This window comes from Protopterus annectens, chromosome 9.part0, assembly GCF_019279795.1.
Source record: "Protopterus annectens isolate FY-2018-M chromosome 9.part0, PAN1.0, whole genome shotgun sequence".
Taxonomy (NCBI): Eukaryota; Metazoa; Chordata; order Ceratodontiformes; family Protopteridae; genus Protopterus; species Protopterus annectens.
In genome coordinates, this window is record NC_056743.1 from 1785821003 (window position 1) to 1785838854 (window position 17852).

Below are 17852 nucleotides of genomic sequence, written 5' to 3' on the forward strand. Positions count from 1 at the left end.
TTGTTTAATGAACTCAAAGTATATATACTACTTTTGAGGAGTAAATGGTTGTCTGAAGAAGTTTGCCGATAGCGCAAACGAAAAGTGCTTTACATGATTAAATCATTTTAATTATTTCATTTACTGGTGTGCTACTCGTTTTGCTTTTCCCGGACTTTAAGTGATTTCAGTTTGTTTTTGTTACATTTGCTTTTTGAGTGAATACAGTGTTTGAAGGTTTGCTATGCCATTATTAATCATTTCTGTGCAAATTCTTTAAATGGCTTTGTGTATGAGACTAGTCAGACTTACAGATCTGTAGTTCCCGAGGACCGTTGATGGCCTGCCCTTGTGTAGAGGGATGATTATCACAATTCTCCATTCATGTGGCAAAAAACTCTGTCTGGAGGCTATGGTTAAACAGTGGCTACTGTAGTTCTGATAAGTCATGTTAGGCATCCTGGTATATTATCGGGGGCCATCATTGCAGTGTTTTTGGCCTAAGAAAGCACATCTAGAACCTGCTCCCTAGTGATAGGCAGGGGTTATGTTTGACTGTACTTCCGGGGGGGTGGCTGTGGGGGGGGGGGGATAAAAACTGAAGATGAATTTGTCAACCAGCAGACATGCTATATTTTCTGGCTCCGTGTAGATGGTTCCATTTACAATCTGTTCTGCACACTGCTGTGTGCTGCCTTTGAGGTTCTGGGCATATTTGCCTGGGAGGCTATCTTTATCTTAAATTTGGCTTTATTAGACTAAATTTGCCCTCTTAGTTGTTTAGAATGATGAGTGTTTTTATCATGCTGGATGTAGCACTGCCTAATCTTGGCTATGACATTTTTCCTTTTGTTGTACAATCTGTTTATTTTTGGATTCTGCAAAGATGGTTTGTTTTTAGTTAGTTCTAGGCTTATTTCTGGTGGGCAGTATGCACTAATTCACATATTTGTACAGGGTTTCGCAGGGTTTGATGGTGGGGGGGGGGGGGGGCTTGAAATTTTGACAAGTTACCACTTAGTAATAGGAAGTTTGCCTTAGCGTAGTTTCTAAACATTATGGGGTTAGCTGGGGTCACATATTTGATTTTTATTGCAAAGGAGACTACTTTGTGGTCTGATTTTACTAGAGAGGACACTACACTGGGGGGCACAGGGTTTTCCCATGTTTGTAAATACCAGTTCGTGTCTAGTGGGCAAATGGACAATCTGGTCCAAGGTGTTTCTATTTACAAAGTCCAGGAATCTCTGGGTCTTTAAGTTTGGGGTCATGTAAGTATCTCAGTTTATAGCTGAGTAGTTCAGGTGCCCCATGAATATGGCATTGGATTGAGTGTTGAAAGCCTCCAGTAAGTCCAAGTACAATATATGGGTTTCTTGGGTCATAGAAGGTTTACCTATGGAAGTCTGGACACGGAGAAGCTCAGTTGTATTTCCAGTAGTGTAACGCAGCATCCCATATCCCATTTTCACATTCCTCATTGCTTTTGGTACACTTGGCTATCAGCTGCATCACATCAGCATTCCTCAGTCTCCAGTGCTCTCTCTCAGGTGTTCCACAACCCAGCTGAATTCCTTAATGTTGTGCCGTACCCTTGGACCTCGCTGATATCACTTGATTATTCTTTAATGTCCAGTGGAGTTTATTAATCCTCATTCATGCAACCATTTTCTGATGCTGTTACTATTCTGCCAGGACATCATCTGGTGCTTTTTGTGGTATTTTATCCGCCATTTCTGTTCCACTTGAATGTTTAATCTCGCTCTTCTGGGCCTCCTGCATCATCCAAATATTCTGTAGTAGTATTTCCCATTCCTTCTGCCTGTTAATCCATTTGAACATTCCCTGATATTTAGTGCCATACTTAGGCACCCATCTGGCTCAGAAACTTCCATATGGCCAGTGCCATTCCCTGGACCTCCAGCCAAACATTGTCTGATGTTTGGCAGAATCCCTTGATCTCTGCCATAACTTCAGTATTCCGTCATGTTCTGTGCCATTCCCAGCAGTTCTGGTCTCATAGAGCCACATTCCTAATCTTTCACCCCACTCATGCATTCCCTTGGTGTTAATTTGTTCCTTCTGGACCCCATCCCCTGAGTTAAATGCCATTCCCTAGATATTTCATCTTATTCAGTGCCATCAGATGAGCCCCTATGCGATATAAATGTCATGTGATGTTCTGAGTGCTCCTTCAGCCTCTCATTTCCACTTTCATATTATTTTCATCAGCATTTCATGTGCCTTGATCCTACCTGAACATTTTCAGATTTTTTTATATACATCTGTTGACTATGTAAGCCCATCATAAGTGTTCCTTTTCATGGTCACCTGTGAGAATTGTCTGGTTAAGTGACTTACTCAGAGTGCTGTCTTCTGAGCCTCATTTGCACCCAAACACTCCCTTACATTAATTGTTGCTCCATTGGCCCCCTCGTCCAACATTGCTTAATTTTCAATGGCATTTGCACAATTGAGAAAAGTACTTATTTATGGGAGGTGATGTCTTCTGCCATCCATTTAGCACCCCAAACTCACTTGCATGTTTCTGGAGGTACACTGCCATCCCCCTGGACCCCTCTCCCACCTGGATATCATGTTTGCTGTCATTTCCTTAAAGTTCTACCACAGCTGAACATCCCATGGTATTGATGCCTTTTATTCTCCTCTTCTCCTATGAAAGAATGAAATCTGATTGTGTTGTATGTTCTCAACAGCTTATCCTTGAAAGCTGCTGGTTACACAAAAAGTAACAGGACAGCTCAAAGCCAGTTTTTTGCAGGGGTGAGCCCTACTTTTTTTCCAATGAACTTGTATGTACACTGACTCCACAGTCTCGCAGTATTGGGAAAGAGAGAAACTTTGCAAAACAGAAGACAGCAAGCTTGAGAAATCATTTATTTCACTGTAATAAAAGGAAGCAAGTTATTTCTGAGCTCTTAAGCCTCACTGACACATGGAGCAGCTTCTGTACCCTCATCTCACCTAAGCATTCCTTGATTTTTATTGCCATGTACCTGGCATTTCTGCTTTGCTAAGCACTTTCTTGTTGTTGAGTGCCACCCCTGGGTTCCTGTGTCTTTTCATGTACCCTGTACCACTAGAACACTCCCTGATGTTCTTTACTATTTCCTGTACCCAGTACCACTTTATCATTCCCTGATGTTTTGTGCTATTTCGTGCTGTCCCTCATCTTGGCTGAATGCTCCTGATGTCCAGTGAGATTTCTTAGTGGCCCATTCAGTATAAATTTCACAGATTTTCAGAACCACCCAACATCCCTTGTCCCATCCATATTTTCCTGGCATTCCCTGCCACCTCCTAGTCCTCTATCCCAACTGAGTACTAGCTGATTTCTCAGTGCCTTTTCATGACCCCCCCCCCTACATAGAACCCAGAATGTTTGTGTTAACATGCTTTTCTTTTCATCCATGTCTCATTTCAGCATACCGTAATGTACAGTGTCCTGTAACTCACTCCCATTTGAATGTTCCCTGATGTTTCTTGCTGTTCCACCCTTGATCTCTCCCATCTTAAGAAAATATTTCCAAATGTTCCGTGTCACCCCACACCATCTATCCTCCCCAAATATGTCCTGATATTCATTGCTAACTTTGGGTCCTGCACCCCACCTAAACATTTGCAAACACTCACTGATAAAGATCCTTCCCAGACATTTCTTGATGTTCAGTGCCATCTCAAGGGTGTCATCCCCACCTAAAATTCCCTAATGTTCATTACCACATTCTGGTTTCCCATCTCCCTCATGAACATTTCCAGATGTTCATAGTCATCCAGTGTGCCCTACTTTCGTTTAGTACTTTCTGTGAACCCACAATCCTTAAGTATTTCCTTATGGTCATTGTCATCTGCTGATCCCCATCTCTTCATTTGCATTTAACCAGAGACACCCTTCATCCCATTTGATAGTATCCTGATGTTAAATGCCATACCATGAGCCCTTCATCCCACCAAAATATTCCCTGAAACACTGTGTCCACAGTCTCCAGTCTGATTTCACTCTGTATCAAATGGATGTTCATCGTGCCATACTGCTGCAGTCATTACACTTGGGTTATCCTGCCATCAGGCGGGTCCTCGGTCGGCCGAATTTCAAAGTCTTGGTCCGGCGTCGGTTGTCGTCGCTTCTTCCCTGACGTCAGAGCGGCAGGGGTATAAAAGAGGTAGCCGACGCCATTTTCTTCAGTCTTTCTTGCCGAGCGGTGCCCGAAGCAGAAGCAGTTCGCAAGTGCCGGTCGGCCAGCTCCTGAGATTTCCAAAAAGGATTTCAGCCAAAGTCTTCTCTAAAGCTAAGTACCCCATTGGGGAAACTTTTCTTGCCTCAGACCGATGTCAGACAAAGTTAATAATTGCATTTCTTGTGGGAAGCAAATACCGCATAAGGATTTTCACTCCTACTGTATTCCTTGCCTAGGCCCAGACCACGACGTCTCGGGCTGCCGCTTTTGTGCTAGGTTCAATAAACGCACTATAAAACGTCGGGCGGAGTTCGCCCATCATTATTTTGGCAAAAAATTTAACTACAGCATGTCGTTGGATATTCCAACACCAGGCTTAATGAAAAAACGCAAAGATAAAGATAGGCATCCGAGGCCCAAACCGGATACCGAGACCACGCTTAGGCCTGCCGCCGGATCTCCGGTTCTCAGTGAGGCGCCTTCACAGCCCCTGACTACCAAATCTATTTTACTGGTGACCTCTCAATCTGAAGTTGCAGGCCCTCCGGAGCCGATTACCTCTCTAGACACTGACGCCACTCTTGGCGGGGAACCAGAAAATTTAGCTAGGCCTTCAGTTTCTGAAGGTGTTTTCAAGCCTACTTCTATTACCATTAAATATTACTCAAAAGCTAAAGCCCCTATGAAAATTAGGAAACAGGGTTCTCAGACCCCCTCTCAGCAACACATGCCTAAAAAGCAGATGCTCAAGATGGCTGAGGATTTAATTACTCTTATCAGGGGTTCTCAGCCCCCCTTAGAAAAAAGACCCAGGTTGGAGGAAGACTACCCTTCCTCAGATCAAGATTCCATTACCTCAGGTTTTTCTGAGGACCAGGATTACTCCTATTCTCCCTATGAAGACTCTGATGCAGAGGAATCAATTCCCTCGGTTTCCCCCCCAGAAGACTATTCTTTCGGGGAAACCTTGCATACCTTGAGGGAACACTTCCACTGGGAAGGACAGGATTACTCAGATTCTAAGAAAAGGCTCCGGGAGTTTCTCCTTCTACCTCAGCATAGGCCCCTTGCTATTCCTCCGGTTTTAGATATTTTGGATGATGTTTTTGCAGAAGCCAGTCTGAATCCAGACTCCTTGCCTCCTGCCCCAGTTAAACCAGACAGATACTACCGGGTCCCTGATTCCCACCAGTTTTTATATAAAAGCCCTGCTGCTGACCCAGAAACCATTTCACAGGGTCCTAAGGGGATTAAGGCCTCTACTGCAAAAAATCCTTTACCTTCTGAAAGAGATTCCAGAGCATTAGAAAGATGGGGGAAGAAGGTGTATACTTCTGCCACTTTAGCCATGAGGGCATTAAACTGCCAATTTCACATGCTAAAATACCATGATCTCCCAATTGAAACTTAAGATGACACAAACAGATCAACCAGATTTAAAAGATATGCAGGATTTACTGCATGGAGCAGAACAAGTGGGAAAACATACTTTACAGTGTGGTTTTGATTCATTGGAGGCCTCATGTAGAGCAGCTGTCACCGGCTCTGTGATACGTAGACATGCTTTGCTAAAAGAGCAAACCTTACCAGATCATGTAAAAAGCAAAGTTATTGAATGCACCATTGCAAAAGGATGTATTATTTGGTGTCAAAGCAGAGGAGGTTTTAAAGAAAATGGAAGAAAAGGCAAAATCTATGCAAACAGTTAAAGATTTCTTGCAGGTACAACCTCCTCGCTTCAGTAGAAACTGGCCATCAAAAAACTGGTCCTTTCCAACCACAGACAGACCCCAAAGGGGTAGGTACAGATGCCCCAGGGGCAGAGGACAACCACAAGGTTCTTACAGACCTAGACAATGGCAAACAACAACTCCAAGAGGTAGAGAAGAAAGGCCTCAACCATTCAGGAAGCAAGCTCAATGACTTTCCCCTACGCCTGCCAAACAAACATTCAGTGGCAGCACCTTTGGGTGGGAAACTGGCCTTATTTTCAGACAGTTGGCACATTATTACACAGGACAAATGGATTCTGGACATCATAAACAGAGGCTACAGATTCCACTTTCATACCCTTCCAAAAATGAAAGGCATGCCAAACCTGCCACAAAATCAATGGGCAGAGGCACAAAAACAAATTTCCGTTCTCATGGATATGAAAGCAATTCAAAAGGTACCTACAAAAGAACAAGGTCAAGGTTTTTATTCAAGACTATTTCTGGTACCAAGGAAGGACAAAGACTGGAGACCCATCTTAGACCCTATCTATCCTGAACACGTACTTAGAGGTACCAAAATTCAAGATGCTCACATTACAGCAGCTTCTTCCCATGTTGGGCAAGGAGTCTTGGCTGGTAATGTTGGACCTCAAGGAGGCATACCTGCATGTCCCTATCAGACAAGATTGCAGAAGATACCTCAGATTTCTTGCAGGTACAACACATTATCAATTCTCTGCATTGCCCTTTGGTTTATCTACTGCGCCCAGAGTATTTATGAAATGCCTGGCATCAGTAATTGCATTTTGCAGACAACAAGGAATACAAATCTACCCATATCTGGACGACTGCCTGATCCAAGCGGACAGCAAGGACATTCTACTACAGCATTTGGCGTTTGTAATAAAAATGTTAAATTGCCTAGGGTACACAGTAAACAAAAAGAAATCAAAACTGATACCCTCACAACAGATAATATTCCTGGGTGCCAGCTTAAATACAACGGTCCAGATGGTTTATCTCACGCCAGACAAGCAAAGGATACTGTCTCAATACTTCAGAAAAATGACAACTTTAACCCAGCTTACTGCAAGGAAAATCCTGCAGGCTTTGGGGTTCATGGCATCCTGCATTCTACTAATACCATTTGCAAAGCTGCATATGAGGAAACTACAATGGTACCTGAAAAACTTATGGTCTCAACACAAACACAGCCTGGAAACAATTATACCACTCATTCCATGCCTTCAAAAGGAATTTTTGTGGTGGGCTCAAGCATGCCAAAGAAACACGGGTCTCCCTTTCTGCATACCTCAAGCAAATCAAACCATCACAACAGATGCTTCAGACTACGCCTGGGGAGCACACATGGCAGGTCAGTGCATTCAAGGAAGATGGTCTCAAAAACACATGCACCTTCACATCAACCAAAAGGAGATGCTAGCAGTACAAAATGCTCTTACAGCCTTCAAGGACCTATTGCATCCAGGTCAACTATTAATAAGAACAGACAATACCACAGTTATGTGGTACATAAACAAACAGGGAGGCACACATTCCTACCCCCTGTGCAGACAGGTAATGACCCTGTGGAACACAGCATTGGCCTTACAAGTACAACTACAAGCGCAATTCCTGCCAGGAAAGGAAAACATTCTGGCTGACAAATTAAGCAGAAATATGACAGATCCTCATGAGTGGGAGTTACACCCTCAATTATTCTCAATGATAGCATGGAAATGGGGACAGCCAGACATAGATCTATTTGCCTCCTACAGCAATTACCAGCTGAAAAAATTCTGCACAAGGACCTATCATCCACAGGCCTGGAAAGTGGTTGCCTTCCCACCTCTACCTCTACTGACAAAGGTTTTACTAAAAGTTAGAGCAGAGAGGCCACAAATGATTCTCATTAGTCCGGACTGGCCTCGTCAGCACTGGTACCCGCTCCTAAAGAGCCTATCTCATTCACCACCTTGGATTTTACCTCGATTCCCACTTCTGTTGTCTCAGCAAAATTACAAGATCCTCCACAGTCAGCTCAGGACACTAAATCTAGCTGCATGGAAAATACCTTAACTTATCAATCTACACTCCTCTCAAAGGAGGTCCAGAATGTCATCTTGGAGGCCAGGAGACCCAGTACCAGAAAAACTTACTCAGGCAAATGGAAGCGATTTTGTGCATGGAACCAAGCAAAAGGCCTAAATCCTTGGATATTAAATATACCTCAGATTCTACAGTACCTAGCTGACATGTTAAACAGTGGCCTTTCCTTCTCATCCATCAAAATCCACGCCTCAGCTATTTCAGCACAATACAATACGGATCCTCCCTTATTCTCACATCCTTTACTAAGACAGTTCCTCAGAGGGACAAAAAATATAAGGCCCCCACGAAATCCACCAGCTCCAGCTTGGGACCTTAACTTCGTACTGGAAAAATTGACATTACCTCCTTTCGAACCTGCCTCCTCAGCAGAACTGCAATACTTGTCATGGAAAACAGCTCTGCTTTTGGCTATTACCTCAGCACGCAGGGTTTTGGAGCTACAGGCCCTTATGGCAGTGCAACCTTTCCTCATTTTCCATCAGGACAGAGTCTCTTTATGTACCAACCCTACCTTCATGCCAAAGGTAGTATCCAGTGTGGCTTTGAATCAGGCTATCCATTTACCTACCTTTTATCCAAACCCCCAGAATAAAGGGGAGAGACTACTTCACTCCTTCACAGACAACTTTGATACTATTTGGACAGGACAAAGTCATTCAGAAAATCTGAACAACTTTTTGTGTCTTATGCTGCTAGTGTTCAAGGAAAGGCTATTTCCAAACAGACTATTTCAAAATGGATAGCCCACTGCATCCACTTTTGCTATTCATTTCATGGGAAAACAGTGCCGGGATACATCAGATCACACTCCACCAGGGCAACAGCTACCTCAGCAGCATATCTCAGGGGGGTCCCAACCAAGGACATTTTGGAATCAGCTACTTGGAGTTCAGTGCACACTTTTACCAAGCACTACCACCTGCCACTATACTCTAAATCTAGAGTGGGCTTTGCCACCGCAGTTCTGCAGGGCATTCTAGCCCCTCCTAATTCAGCCTAATACCAGCCACCCTTCCATAGCTTTGGGATTCACCCAAGTGTAATGACTGCAGCAGTATGGCACGATGAACATAGTACAGTTTTGTACCTACCATAAATGTAGATGTTCGAGTGCACATACTGCTGCAGTCCAGGTTTCCCTCCCTCCATCCCCTCTCAGGACAGGGCTTATGACAAACACCTCTAGTATACATCCAACTTGAGGTACTCCTATATGGTGTATTTGCTTACAACTACTGATTGGTTTTATCTACTTATGTAAGTTTGCATAACATCATGTATTGCCTGCCTATTTGGGGGCACCTGACATCTGGGGCAAGAAAAACTGAAGAAAATGGCGTTGGCTGCCTCTTTTATACCCCTGCTGCTCTGACGTCAGGGAAGAAGCGACGACAACTGACGCCGGACCAAGACTTTGGAATTCGGCCGACCGAGGACCCGCCTGATGGCAGGATAACCCAAGTGTAATGACTGCAGCAGTATGTGCACTCTAACATCTACATTTATGGTAGGTACAAAACTGTACTATTCTGCACTACAGTGTGCCCTTTGCCCTAGCCATCAACACATTATACTCCCTGACAATGTGTAGCTTTCTCTTGCACTTGCCTCCAGATTAACACTGTTTAGTCATTCTCTGATTTCTAGCATGTCTTGTTTTCCATTTACTCACTTCTTACTCATGGCATGCATTTTGTAATGTTTGGCAAAGAACGCTGAAGCCCAGTAATGAATCCTTTATCTCATCCATAAAGGTTCTGATTTGTGTATGTTTATTTGCTTAATTTTATTAAAGAGTTAAAAACTCAGTGGGCACGCTGAAGTGCAGTTTTCAAGATTGACATTATATTACTTCCACATAGGGTCTTACAGTGAGCAAAGCAGGTCCATATAAGCTTGAGGGACACATTGTGATGCCATAGCATCAGGTTAAAGCAATAAGCAGTCATGTGCTTATAAATTAATTTAGAGGACAGACATCTGAAAACTCGGGCTTAATTTAAATGTGCTGAGGAGTTACTGTAATTATGTACATTCAAATTCTTAGGATGCAGAAATATAAATTCTGGATTATGTTTTATTTTTAATAAAAGCAATGTCTTTTGGCTTCTCCTGATGGGGTCGCCACAGTGGATCACGGGTCCGCAGATTGATTGGCAGTGGAGTTTTTATGGTGTCAATTTGCCAGCCCGGTGCCCAACCTTCACAGAAGACAGACACACACACACACACACACACACACACACACACACACACACACACACACACACACACACACACACACACACACACCCATGCACCTACCTGCATGTCTTTAAAACTCACTCGGCTGCAGGGAGGAAATGCAGACTCTACACAGAAGGTGCTTCAGACGAGAATCGAACTGGAGAACCCCTTGCTGTGAGGCAACAACACTAACCGCTGCACCATTGCATTTTATTTTTAATAAATGATAAAAAGTATAGTATAGTTATTTTAATGACTGAAACAGGACGTTTGACCTTGCATTGTGTGTTTAGAATTACTTACTGTCTCCTTTCTTTTCTATTAAAACTTTTAAGCTATCTTATAAAATCATATACATTGACCTAAATAGATTTGGGGCATATAAAGGCCAGTGGACTTTGGGAATAAGGGCTGTCAGTTATTTAATATTTTGGTGCATTGGCACACCCTTGATACATGCTTCAAAACATTCAACATGTAGTGTACAGTAATTTATTACTTACATATAATTGGCCTTCTAAGGCAGTTGAGCAGTGTAGATATACCTGCAATCTATTTTGACTCACCAGCACTTTGTGTGCCTGTCTGGAAAACATGCCCTAGATTTTCTTATTCAAGATCCCTTTACAGTACTGCATTGTCTGGAACCAGTATGCAAGCTGATACTTGCAAAGATTGAATCAGAGCTCATAACAAACCTTTTTAAATTTGGGTAGCAGTTATTTTCTGTCTGTTCCATAACTCTAAAGAAATGAGTGCATAGTATATTGTCAGAAAGAGTAATATAGATAGAAGTAACACACGTTGCTTTGTGTATGTCAGATTTTAGAATTTGTTTAACTGAATTGCCATTGACACAATAAGGATTCAAACTACCAGTTATGATGTTTTTCAATTAGCATTTTCAAAAATGTAACTTCATATACTGGAAGGTATAACATGTTTTTGTGCATTTCCAAGCAGTACAACTCCAGAGAAGTAGGAAGGCTTTTTCAAACTGAATATTCCTTTTATTTCTTTTTTTTTTTTTTTTTGAGGTTATAACTGCAGTATGAGAATATTAAATTTTTTTTTCTGTTAGAAATCTTGAAACAACTTTGCTTTTATTCTTCAAATTATTCCTCTCCCCATAGGCTTTCTGTTTGCAGAATATTATAAAAATTACACAGTGAAAACAAATTGCATTTCCTTTATCACTCTGGCATATGTGTACAATACACATATACAGAGTGATGATAATTCTCATTTCCTCAGATACTCAGAGTCCTGTGACTTAAGTTAGCAGACATAGACATAATACCACAATGGTAAGCCTATGACACAGACTTGGTTGCGTACACATATGTGTAGTCCTGTGACTTAAGTTAGCAGACATAGACATAATACCACAATGGTAAGCCTATGACACAGTCTTGGTTGCGTACACATATGTGTAGTCCTGTGACTTAAGTTAGCAGACATAGCCATAATACCACAATGGTAAGCCTATGACACAGTCTTGGTTGCGTACACATATGTGTAGTCCTGTGACTTAAGTTAGCAGACATAGACATAATAACACAATGGTAAGCCTATGACACAGTCTTGGTTGCATGCACATATGTGTAAGAATAAGAAGTAGAGAGAAATCAACGTTATGAAAACCTGCTGGATATGCACATTGTTATATATAGTTTTATATTTGGAAAACTCCTGTATTCTGGAGAAAGACTGTTGTGCATGCCATCACATTTCTTTTGTAGTAATGGTTAATAGTGCTGTATAATGCCAGATATGCAGTTTCACCTGATAATTGTTGTTGTTTGCATTAAGAATGCCATTTCAGATTGTAATGTGTGCTGTTTGTTTGCATTAAGAATGCCATTTTACCTGCTAATTGGTGTTGTTTCCTTGTATCAGGAACCAGTTTGGTGTGCCTATTGCCAGAAATCAGCTGATCCAAAAGAAGCTCGCAGACATGATAACAGAGATTACTATTGGTCTCCAGGCTTGCCTACAGCTGGGACGTCTTAAGGATCAAGATAAGTATGTATGCATGTCTAGTTTGTGAACAGTAGTCTGCATGCAGAACTCCATAGTGAAGTCTTACAATAGTGTCTGACTTGGGAGTGGTAGAAGCCTGGCAGTGAGAGGGAAGGAGTGAATATACAAAGGAGCCTAGAACTATATATGTTCCAAAAGTCTGAAGGCATAGTAGAGTAGGCCAGTTTGTGTTTTTCTTTGTATATCATCTGGAAAACTAAATTGATACTCGTTGAAAGGCACTTAAGGCCTTATCTGCTATCTGTGCTAACAATGTTAGATCTTTAATTTCAGACATTAACAGAACCAGCTATCTGCATCCCTCACCTTGGTGACTAATTTGGTTGTCATTTAATTAAGATGCCTGCATGGTTTAAGAGATCAGTTATACTCATCTTCATTTACTGATGCAATAATTATTTGATAATTGCTTTGTTGGCATACATGAAATAAAGTGCAGAAATTTAAATGTAACCCTAATTTTTTTAAACACCTTTATTGAATTATCACTTGTGATGTAGGCAATCAAAGTGTATTAACGAGTTTACTTTTACAAGCGTAATGCATCACATATATTGTTATGCATGATATAAACAAAGCAATATTATATAAATTATTCAGTGACTGCCTTCTCTTAAACCTCATTCCTCCTCCAAACCATTTTCTGCATAAATTGTTCCAAAAATTTCCATTCTTAAACAAGAAATGCCTTTATTAAATTATCACATATGACGAGGGCGATCATACATTGATATAAATGAAAACAAGCAGTATTTAGATATTTTAGTTGCAAACATTATGCATGACTTATAATCTGTCTAGTCATTATCAGTCAAACATTACATAGATCATTTAAATCCTATTTTCTTTCAAACCTCATTCCTCCTCTAAAATGTTAATCTGTATGTATCCTTCCCAAAATTCCAATGTTTTCCTATGTAATTTGCTACTACTCAAAACATCCAATTTCCGGTTGTTTTAGCTGTGTTACTATATTTACTACTTCTAATTCAATTGGTTTAGACTTCGATTTACATTTTCTAGTGTTTGCTTTTTTGTCAGTCATCATAATTAGACTCAGCAAGGCCTTACTATGTCAAAGCAATTTCGATTCTGTATCATAGCTCAAGGAAATAATTTCCTATACCAATTTGCTCAGCCAGTATTTCTGAGAGTAGTCTGCATGGAATTTCTAAAGTCTGCCAGCTCATTATACTCCCAGACATATGTTTCCAGTTGTCTCTTTCTTCCCCAGCATACCTCCAACATTTGCTGATACCCGAGAAAAAAATCTTTGGCATCTACTTGGGGTATAAAAAATACTTATGTAAACACGTCCAAGCAAAGACTGCAATTCTTCTAGACTTGTTGCATATTTGGTAGTCATACATATATTCCACCATTGTTTCTTTATGAATTGTTTATCCAATCTTTCTCTTCCCAATCCTTTCTAACTTCCTCTGATTGATTCTTGTAGTTACCATGCAATATTGTATGTGCTGTACTAATTATCCTTTTTTAACAGCAGCTTCTATTCTAGATTCTACTAAAAACTCTCCCAGTCCTGGTCTTTCACTCAGGATCCCCTTGTTTCTTTTTCTTTGCCTATATTCTGATATCAATCTTTGATAAGGAAGGTAATCTCTAGCCTGCAGTCCAAATAAGTTCTTGGCCTGTTCCCAGTCTTTTACCTTTCCCTCTGTAATTATTTCATCCCAATACCTTGGTTCCTTTGCCAGTTTTCTCCAGTCAGTTCCAGCCCCCCCTTGCCTATTGTCTGTGTCCCTAGTTGCAGTCATCCCTATTGGCAGAATCCCCTTTCTCCATTCCTGTGTTGTCTTAGTTCTTAGAATACTTTCTGCTAATTTATGAATATAATATTCTATATGGTTATTGTTCTTCTCCGTAAGGATCTGCATCAAAAATCCCAATCTGAACTTGTTTCTTGAACTTCCCCCATTTCATCATCATCCCTTTCCACTTTGAGTTATAGCTTCCTGCTTGTGCTATGTATAGAACCCTTAACTGTGTAGTTCTGAAATACGTCTTCAAATCAAGTAATCCCAAAATATTTTGCTATGTTGGAAGGATCGGCTTATCCCACTTGACTCTTGCTGTTTTCACCTCCCAGATAAAATCCTTCAATTCTTTATTAATTGCTATCCACAGCTTCTCTGGTCAATAAAAATATGCATGACCTGAATATTAAACCAAAGGGACTAAACCATTTTGATTGCTTGTATCTTGCTATCTATAGCCATAAAATTGAGTCAGTTTTTCAGTTTTTATATTATGTTTTGTTTAGACTTTTCCCACATATCCTTAGCTGCCATAACAGAATCCTAAATATGAGTATTGCTGAACCAGTTTGTGTGTGGGTACATAGTTTACAGCTGTTGCCTTTGTTTTATCTTCATTCATTTTGTATCCTGAAAAGACTTGAAACTGCTTCAAAATGTTCCACAACATTGAAATGTTCTTTTTCTGGTGTTATTGGGTATAAAATAATATCATCTGCAAATAAAGCCAGCTTTTCTTGACTGCCATACCAATTATATCCTTGAATTTCTGAGTCCTTTATTTTCTTTGCCAGTTGTTCTAAATATAATGCAAATAACAAAGGGGAAAGAAGACACCCCCTCCCTGGTTCCTCAGCTCAAGCAGAACTTATCTCAGAAGAACCCACCCACTTTAATTTTCTCCTCCAGTCCGTCATGTATCATGCTAATCAACTGTATAGTTATATCAAGGCATGCATATGCTTTCATTGCATTACTCATAAAATCCCAGTTTACTCTGTCAAATGTTTTCTCTGCATGAGGACCCACCAACAACAGCTGTATTTTCTTACATTCTGCTTCCCTCTGGATCATCTTTGTTCTATTAATGTTGTCAAATGTACAAATCTACAAAACCACAGTGATCCATATCTATCAATGTTGGCATCACCTTTGCCATTCTTTTAGCCATTATAGACACTTTAAAATCATGGTTTAGAATTGAAATGGGCCTGTGTGAAGCTGGATCTGATGGCCCTTTACCCTCTTTTGGGTATTACAACCACCACTTTCTTCCAGGATGTTGGTGCTTCTCCTCCTCCTTTTAAAATACTGTTAAACAAAACCTTCCAGATCTTCATCACTTTCTTCCTTCCTAGCTTCCAAACTTCCACAAGAATACCATCTATATCTGGGGACTTTCCTCTAGATTGGTTATACATAATTTTTATCTCATCTCCTCCTATCCTAACATTAGTAATTGAGCCTCATCTGCCACTAACGTTGGCATATTTAATTCTTCCATAAACATTTTCATTTGTACCTTTTCTTGATTTCCATATTTCTCTGCTTTATACAGATTTTTGTAAAATTTTTTAAGTATTTCTGGTACCTTTACAGGAACTCTGGTTGTTGTATCCCTAAGAATGTATTATGTATTAATCACAAAACACCACCTGTCATTAAAAACGGTAAATGTTGAAGGTAGCTGCAAACTTCTGTAAACCATTTTACTTGGAGGTGAAGGCTCACCGCACCCCTACATTCAGAATACTTAGGTGAGGGGCACTCTTAGAGATACCACATTGTCAGACTCAGCATACAGTCAGTGACAGTTGCACTTTTGATATTGATATTATGAGTATCACAGTTTAGATCATAGCACCTCTGCAATACTCTTATTTTTGTCACCTTTTGTGCTGTGTATGTGATGTGGCAGTACATCACCTCATTTGTCCTGCTTTTGGTTACACTTTGGATTCACTTCACATTTTACTGACTGATACTGTTGCTGCTGTTTATTTAAAAGTGTTATTCTTCAGTTCCTTTCACATCAGGTATGCAACGGTATTAGTGGTGTTATTGATACAGTGATTGCTTCAGTCTCTTCATTCATGCGTGCATAACAGTTCACTGGCTGAGGATACACTTCTTTTAAAACCTTTATGGGTCCAGCAAACACCAGAAGAATTTGCAGGCTGTGGCTGGTTGATATACATACATAGCACTGTAAATTTGGAAGGTTCATAGGTAGGTACTAGGCTATCGGCCCAAGGGCCTACGTAAGCCTAGCCAGCAAGATTCCATAACTTACACCACCCAAGAAAGTTATTTTCCTGTGCCACTGTCCAGCAGAGACACAGAAGTGATATTTCCTATTTCCCATCCACTCATCAAGATTTTTCTTGAAGAGTGCTAATGAAGAACTTTGCTTGACATAGATGGGTAGTTTGTTCCAGAGTATGGGAAGTCTCTGGGACAGGAATCTATCCCCCCAGCATGTCCTTTTTATTGTGGTGACAAGGTTTAGGTCCCTAGAGCGTGTAGCTCAGAGGGATTGGGATTTCTTTAGGTGTAGCGTGTCCAACAGCTCTGGGTTTGACATAGCTTTATATGTTAGGCAGAGATCACCTCGGAGTAGGCGATATGCTACGGAGTAAAGCTGGAGTTTTTTGAGGCGTCAGTGTAGGGCATTTGTTTGAGGCCAGTAATCCTCTTTGTGAGGTACTTCTGTGGCCTTTCCAGCTGCTGCAGATGTCTTGTGAGGTACATTCCAAAAGGGGCGTTGTACTCTATAATGGGTCTAATGAGTGACGAGTAGAGGGAAACAATGACCTCTCTTTTCCTGGATGAAAACTTTTTTATGATGAGGTGTGCCACGTAGAAGGACTTCCTGACTATTGTGGCGATGTGACTATCAAAGGAGAGACTACTGGCCACCAGGGTCCCAAGGTCTCTTATCACGCATTCGGTGTTAAGTAGATTGCTGCCTATGTGGTAGTTCATGGGTACAGAGTTTTTGCCAAAGGGGATGACACTGCACTTTTTGGCATTGAGCTTGAGGCCATGGCTCTGACACCTGGCATCTGTCTCAGCGAGGCCCTTCTGTAGGATGTCCACATCATTTGGGGACTTGACTATGGCTTCTAGTTTACAGTCATCTGCGAACTTCGTTAGCCAGAGGCCTTCTGTGTTAGCCTGTACTTCAGAGAAGTAGATACCACACAGGAGAGGTCCCAGGACAGAACCCTGCGGTACTCCACTTGTCACTGCTTTGAGGTCAGAGTTGGAGTCTGCAACTTTTACAGTGTGGGTTCTGTCAGTGAGCCAGTTGGCAACCCATCTTGTGATGTAGGGATTTATACCTAGTTTAGTGAGTTTAGCTATAATTCATGGGGGATGGTGTCAAAAGCCTTGGCGCGGTCAAGATAGGCTGTGTGGACCACCTTACCCTCATCCACGGCTTTGGTGACTGCCTCAAAGAAGTCGATCAGATTCAGGAGGCATGATCTGCCTTTCACAAACCCGAACTGGGTGGGATCCAGAGTTTGGAGGTTACCAATGTCTTTGTTTATGAGTTCCATGATGATACGTTCCATGGCCTTGCAGACCAGGCTCATCAGGCTAATAGGTCGATAGTTCCCAGGATCAGTGGTGGCTACCCCTTTGTGGAGTGGGATAACTGTTGCTGTGCACCATTCAGTGGGCACAAAGTCTGATGCGAGGCTATTATTGAACATGGTGCTTAAGTGGGGAGCCAGTTCGTTCTGAAGTTCGTGTGAAATGCAGCCTGGGATGTTGTCCGGTCCCATGGATGCTGT

At 41.4% G+C, this 17852-nt stretch overlaps 1 protein-coding gene across 4 annotated transcripts in view; it reads left to right on the plus strand.

Moving 5' to 3' along the window:
* GCDH (glutaryl-CoA dehydrogenase) overlaps positions 1-17852 on the plus strand; it is a 455659-nt gene that overhangs the window by 275887 nt on the left and 161920 nt on the right. For all 4 annotated transcript variants that reach the window (XM_044084655.1, XM_044084654.1, XM_044084653.1 and 1 more), the window contains exon 9: positions 12131-12256. In XM_044084655.1, the coding sequence (XP_043940590.1) occupies positions 12131-12256 (126 nt within the window). The remainder of the gene's footprint in view (positions 1-12130; positions 12257-17852) is intronic.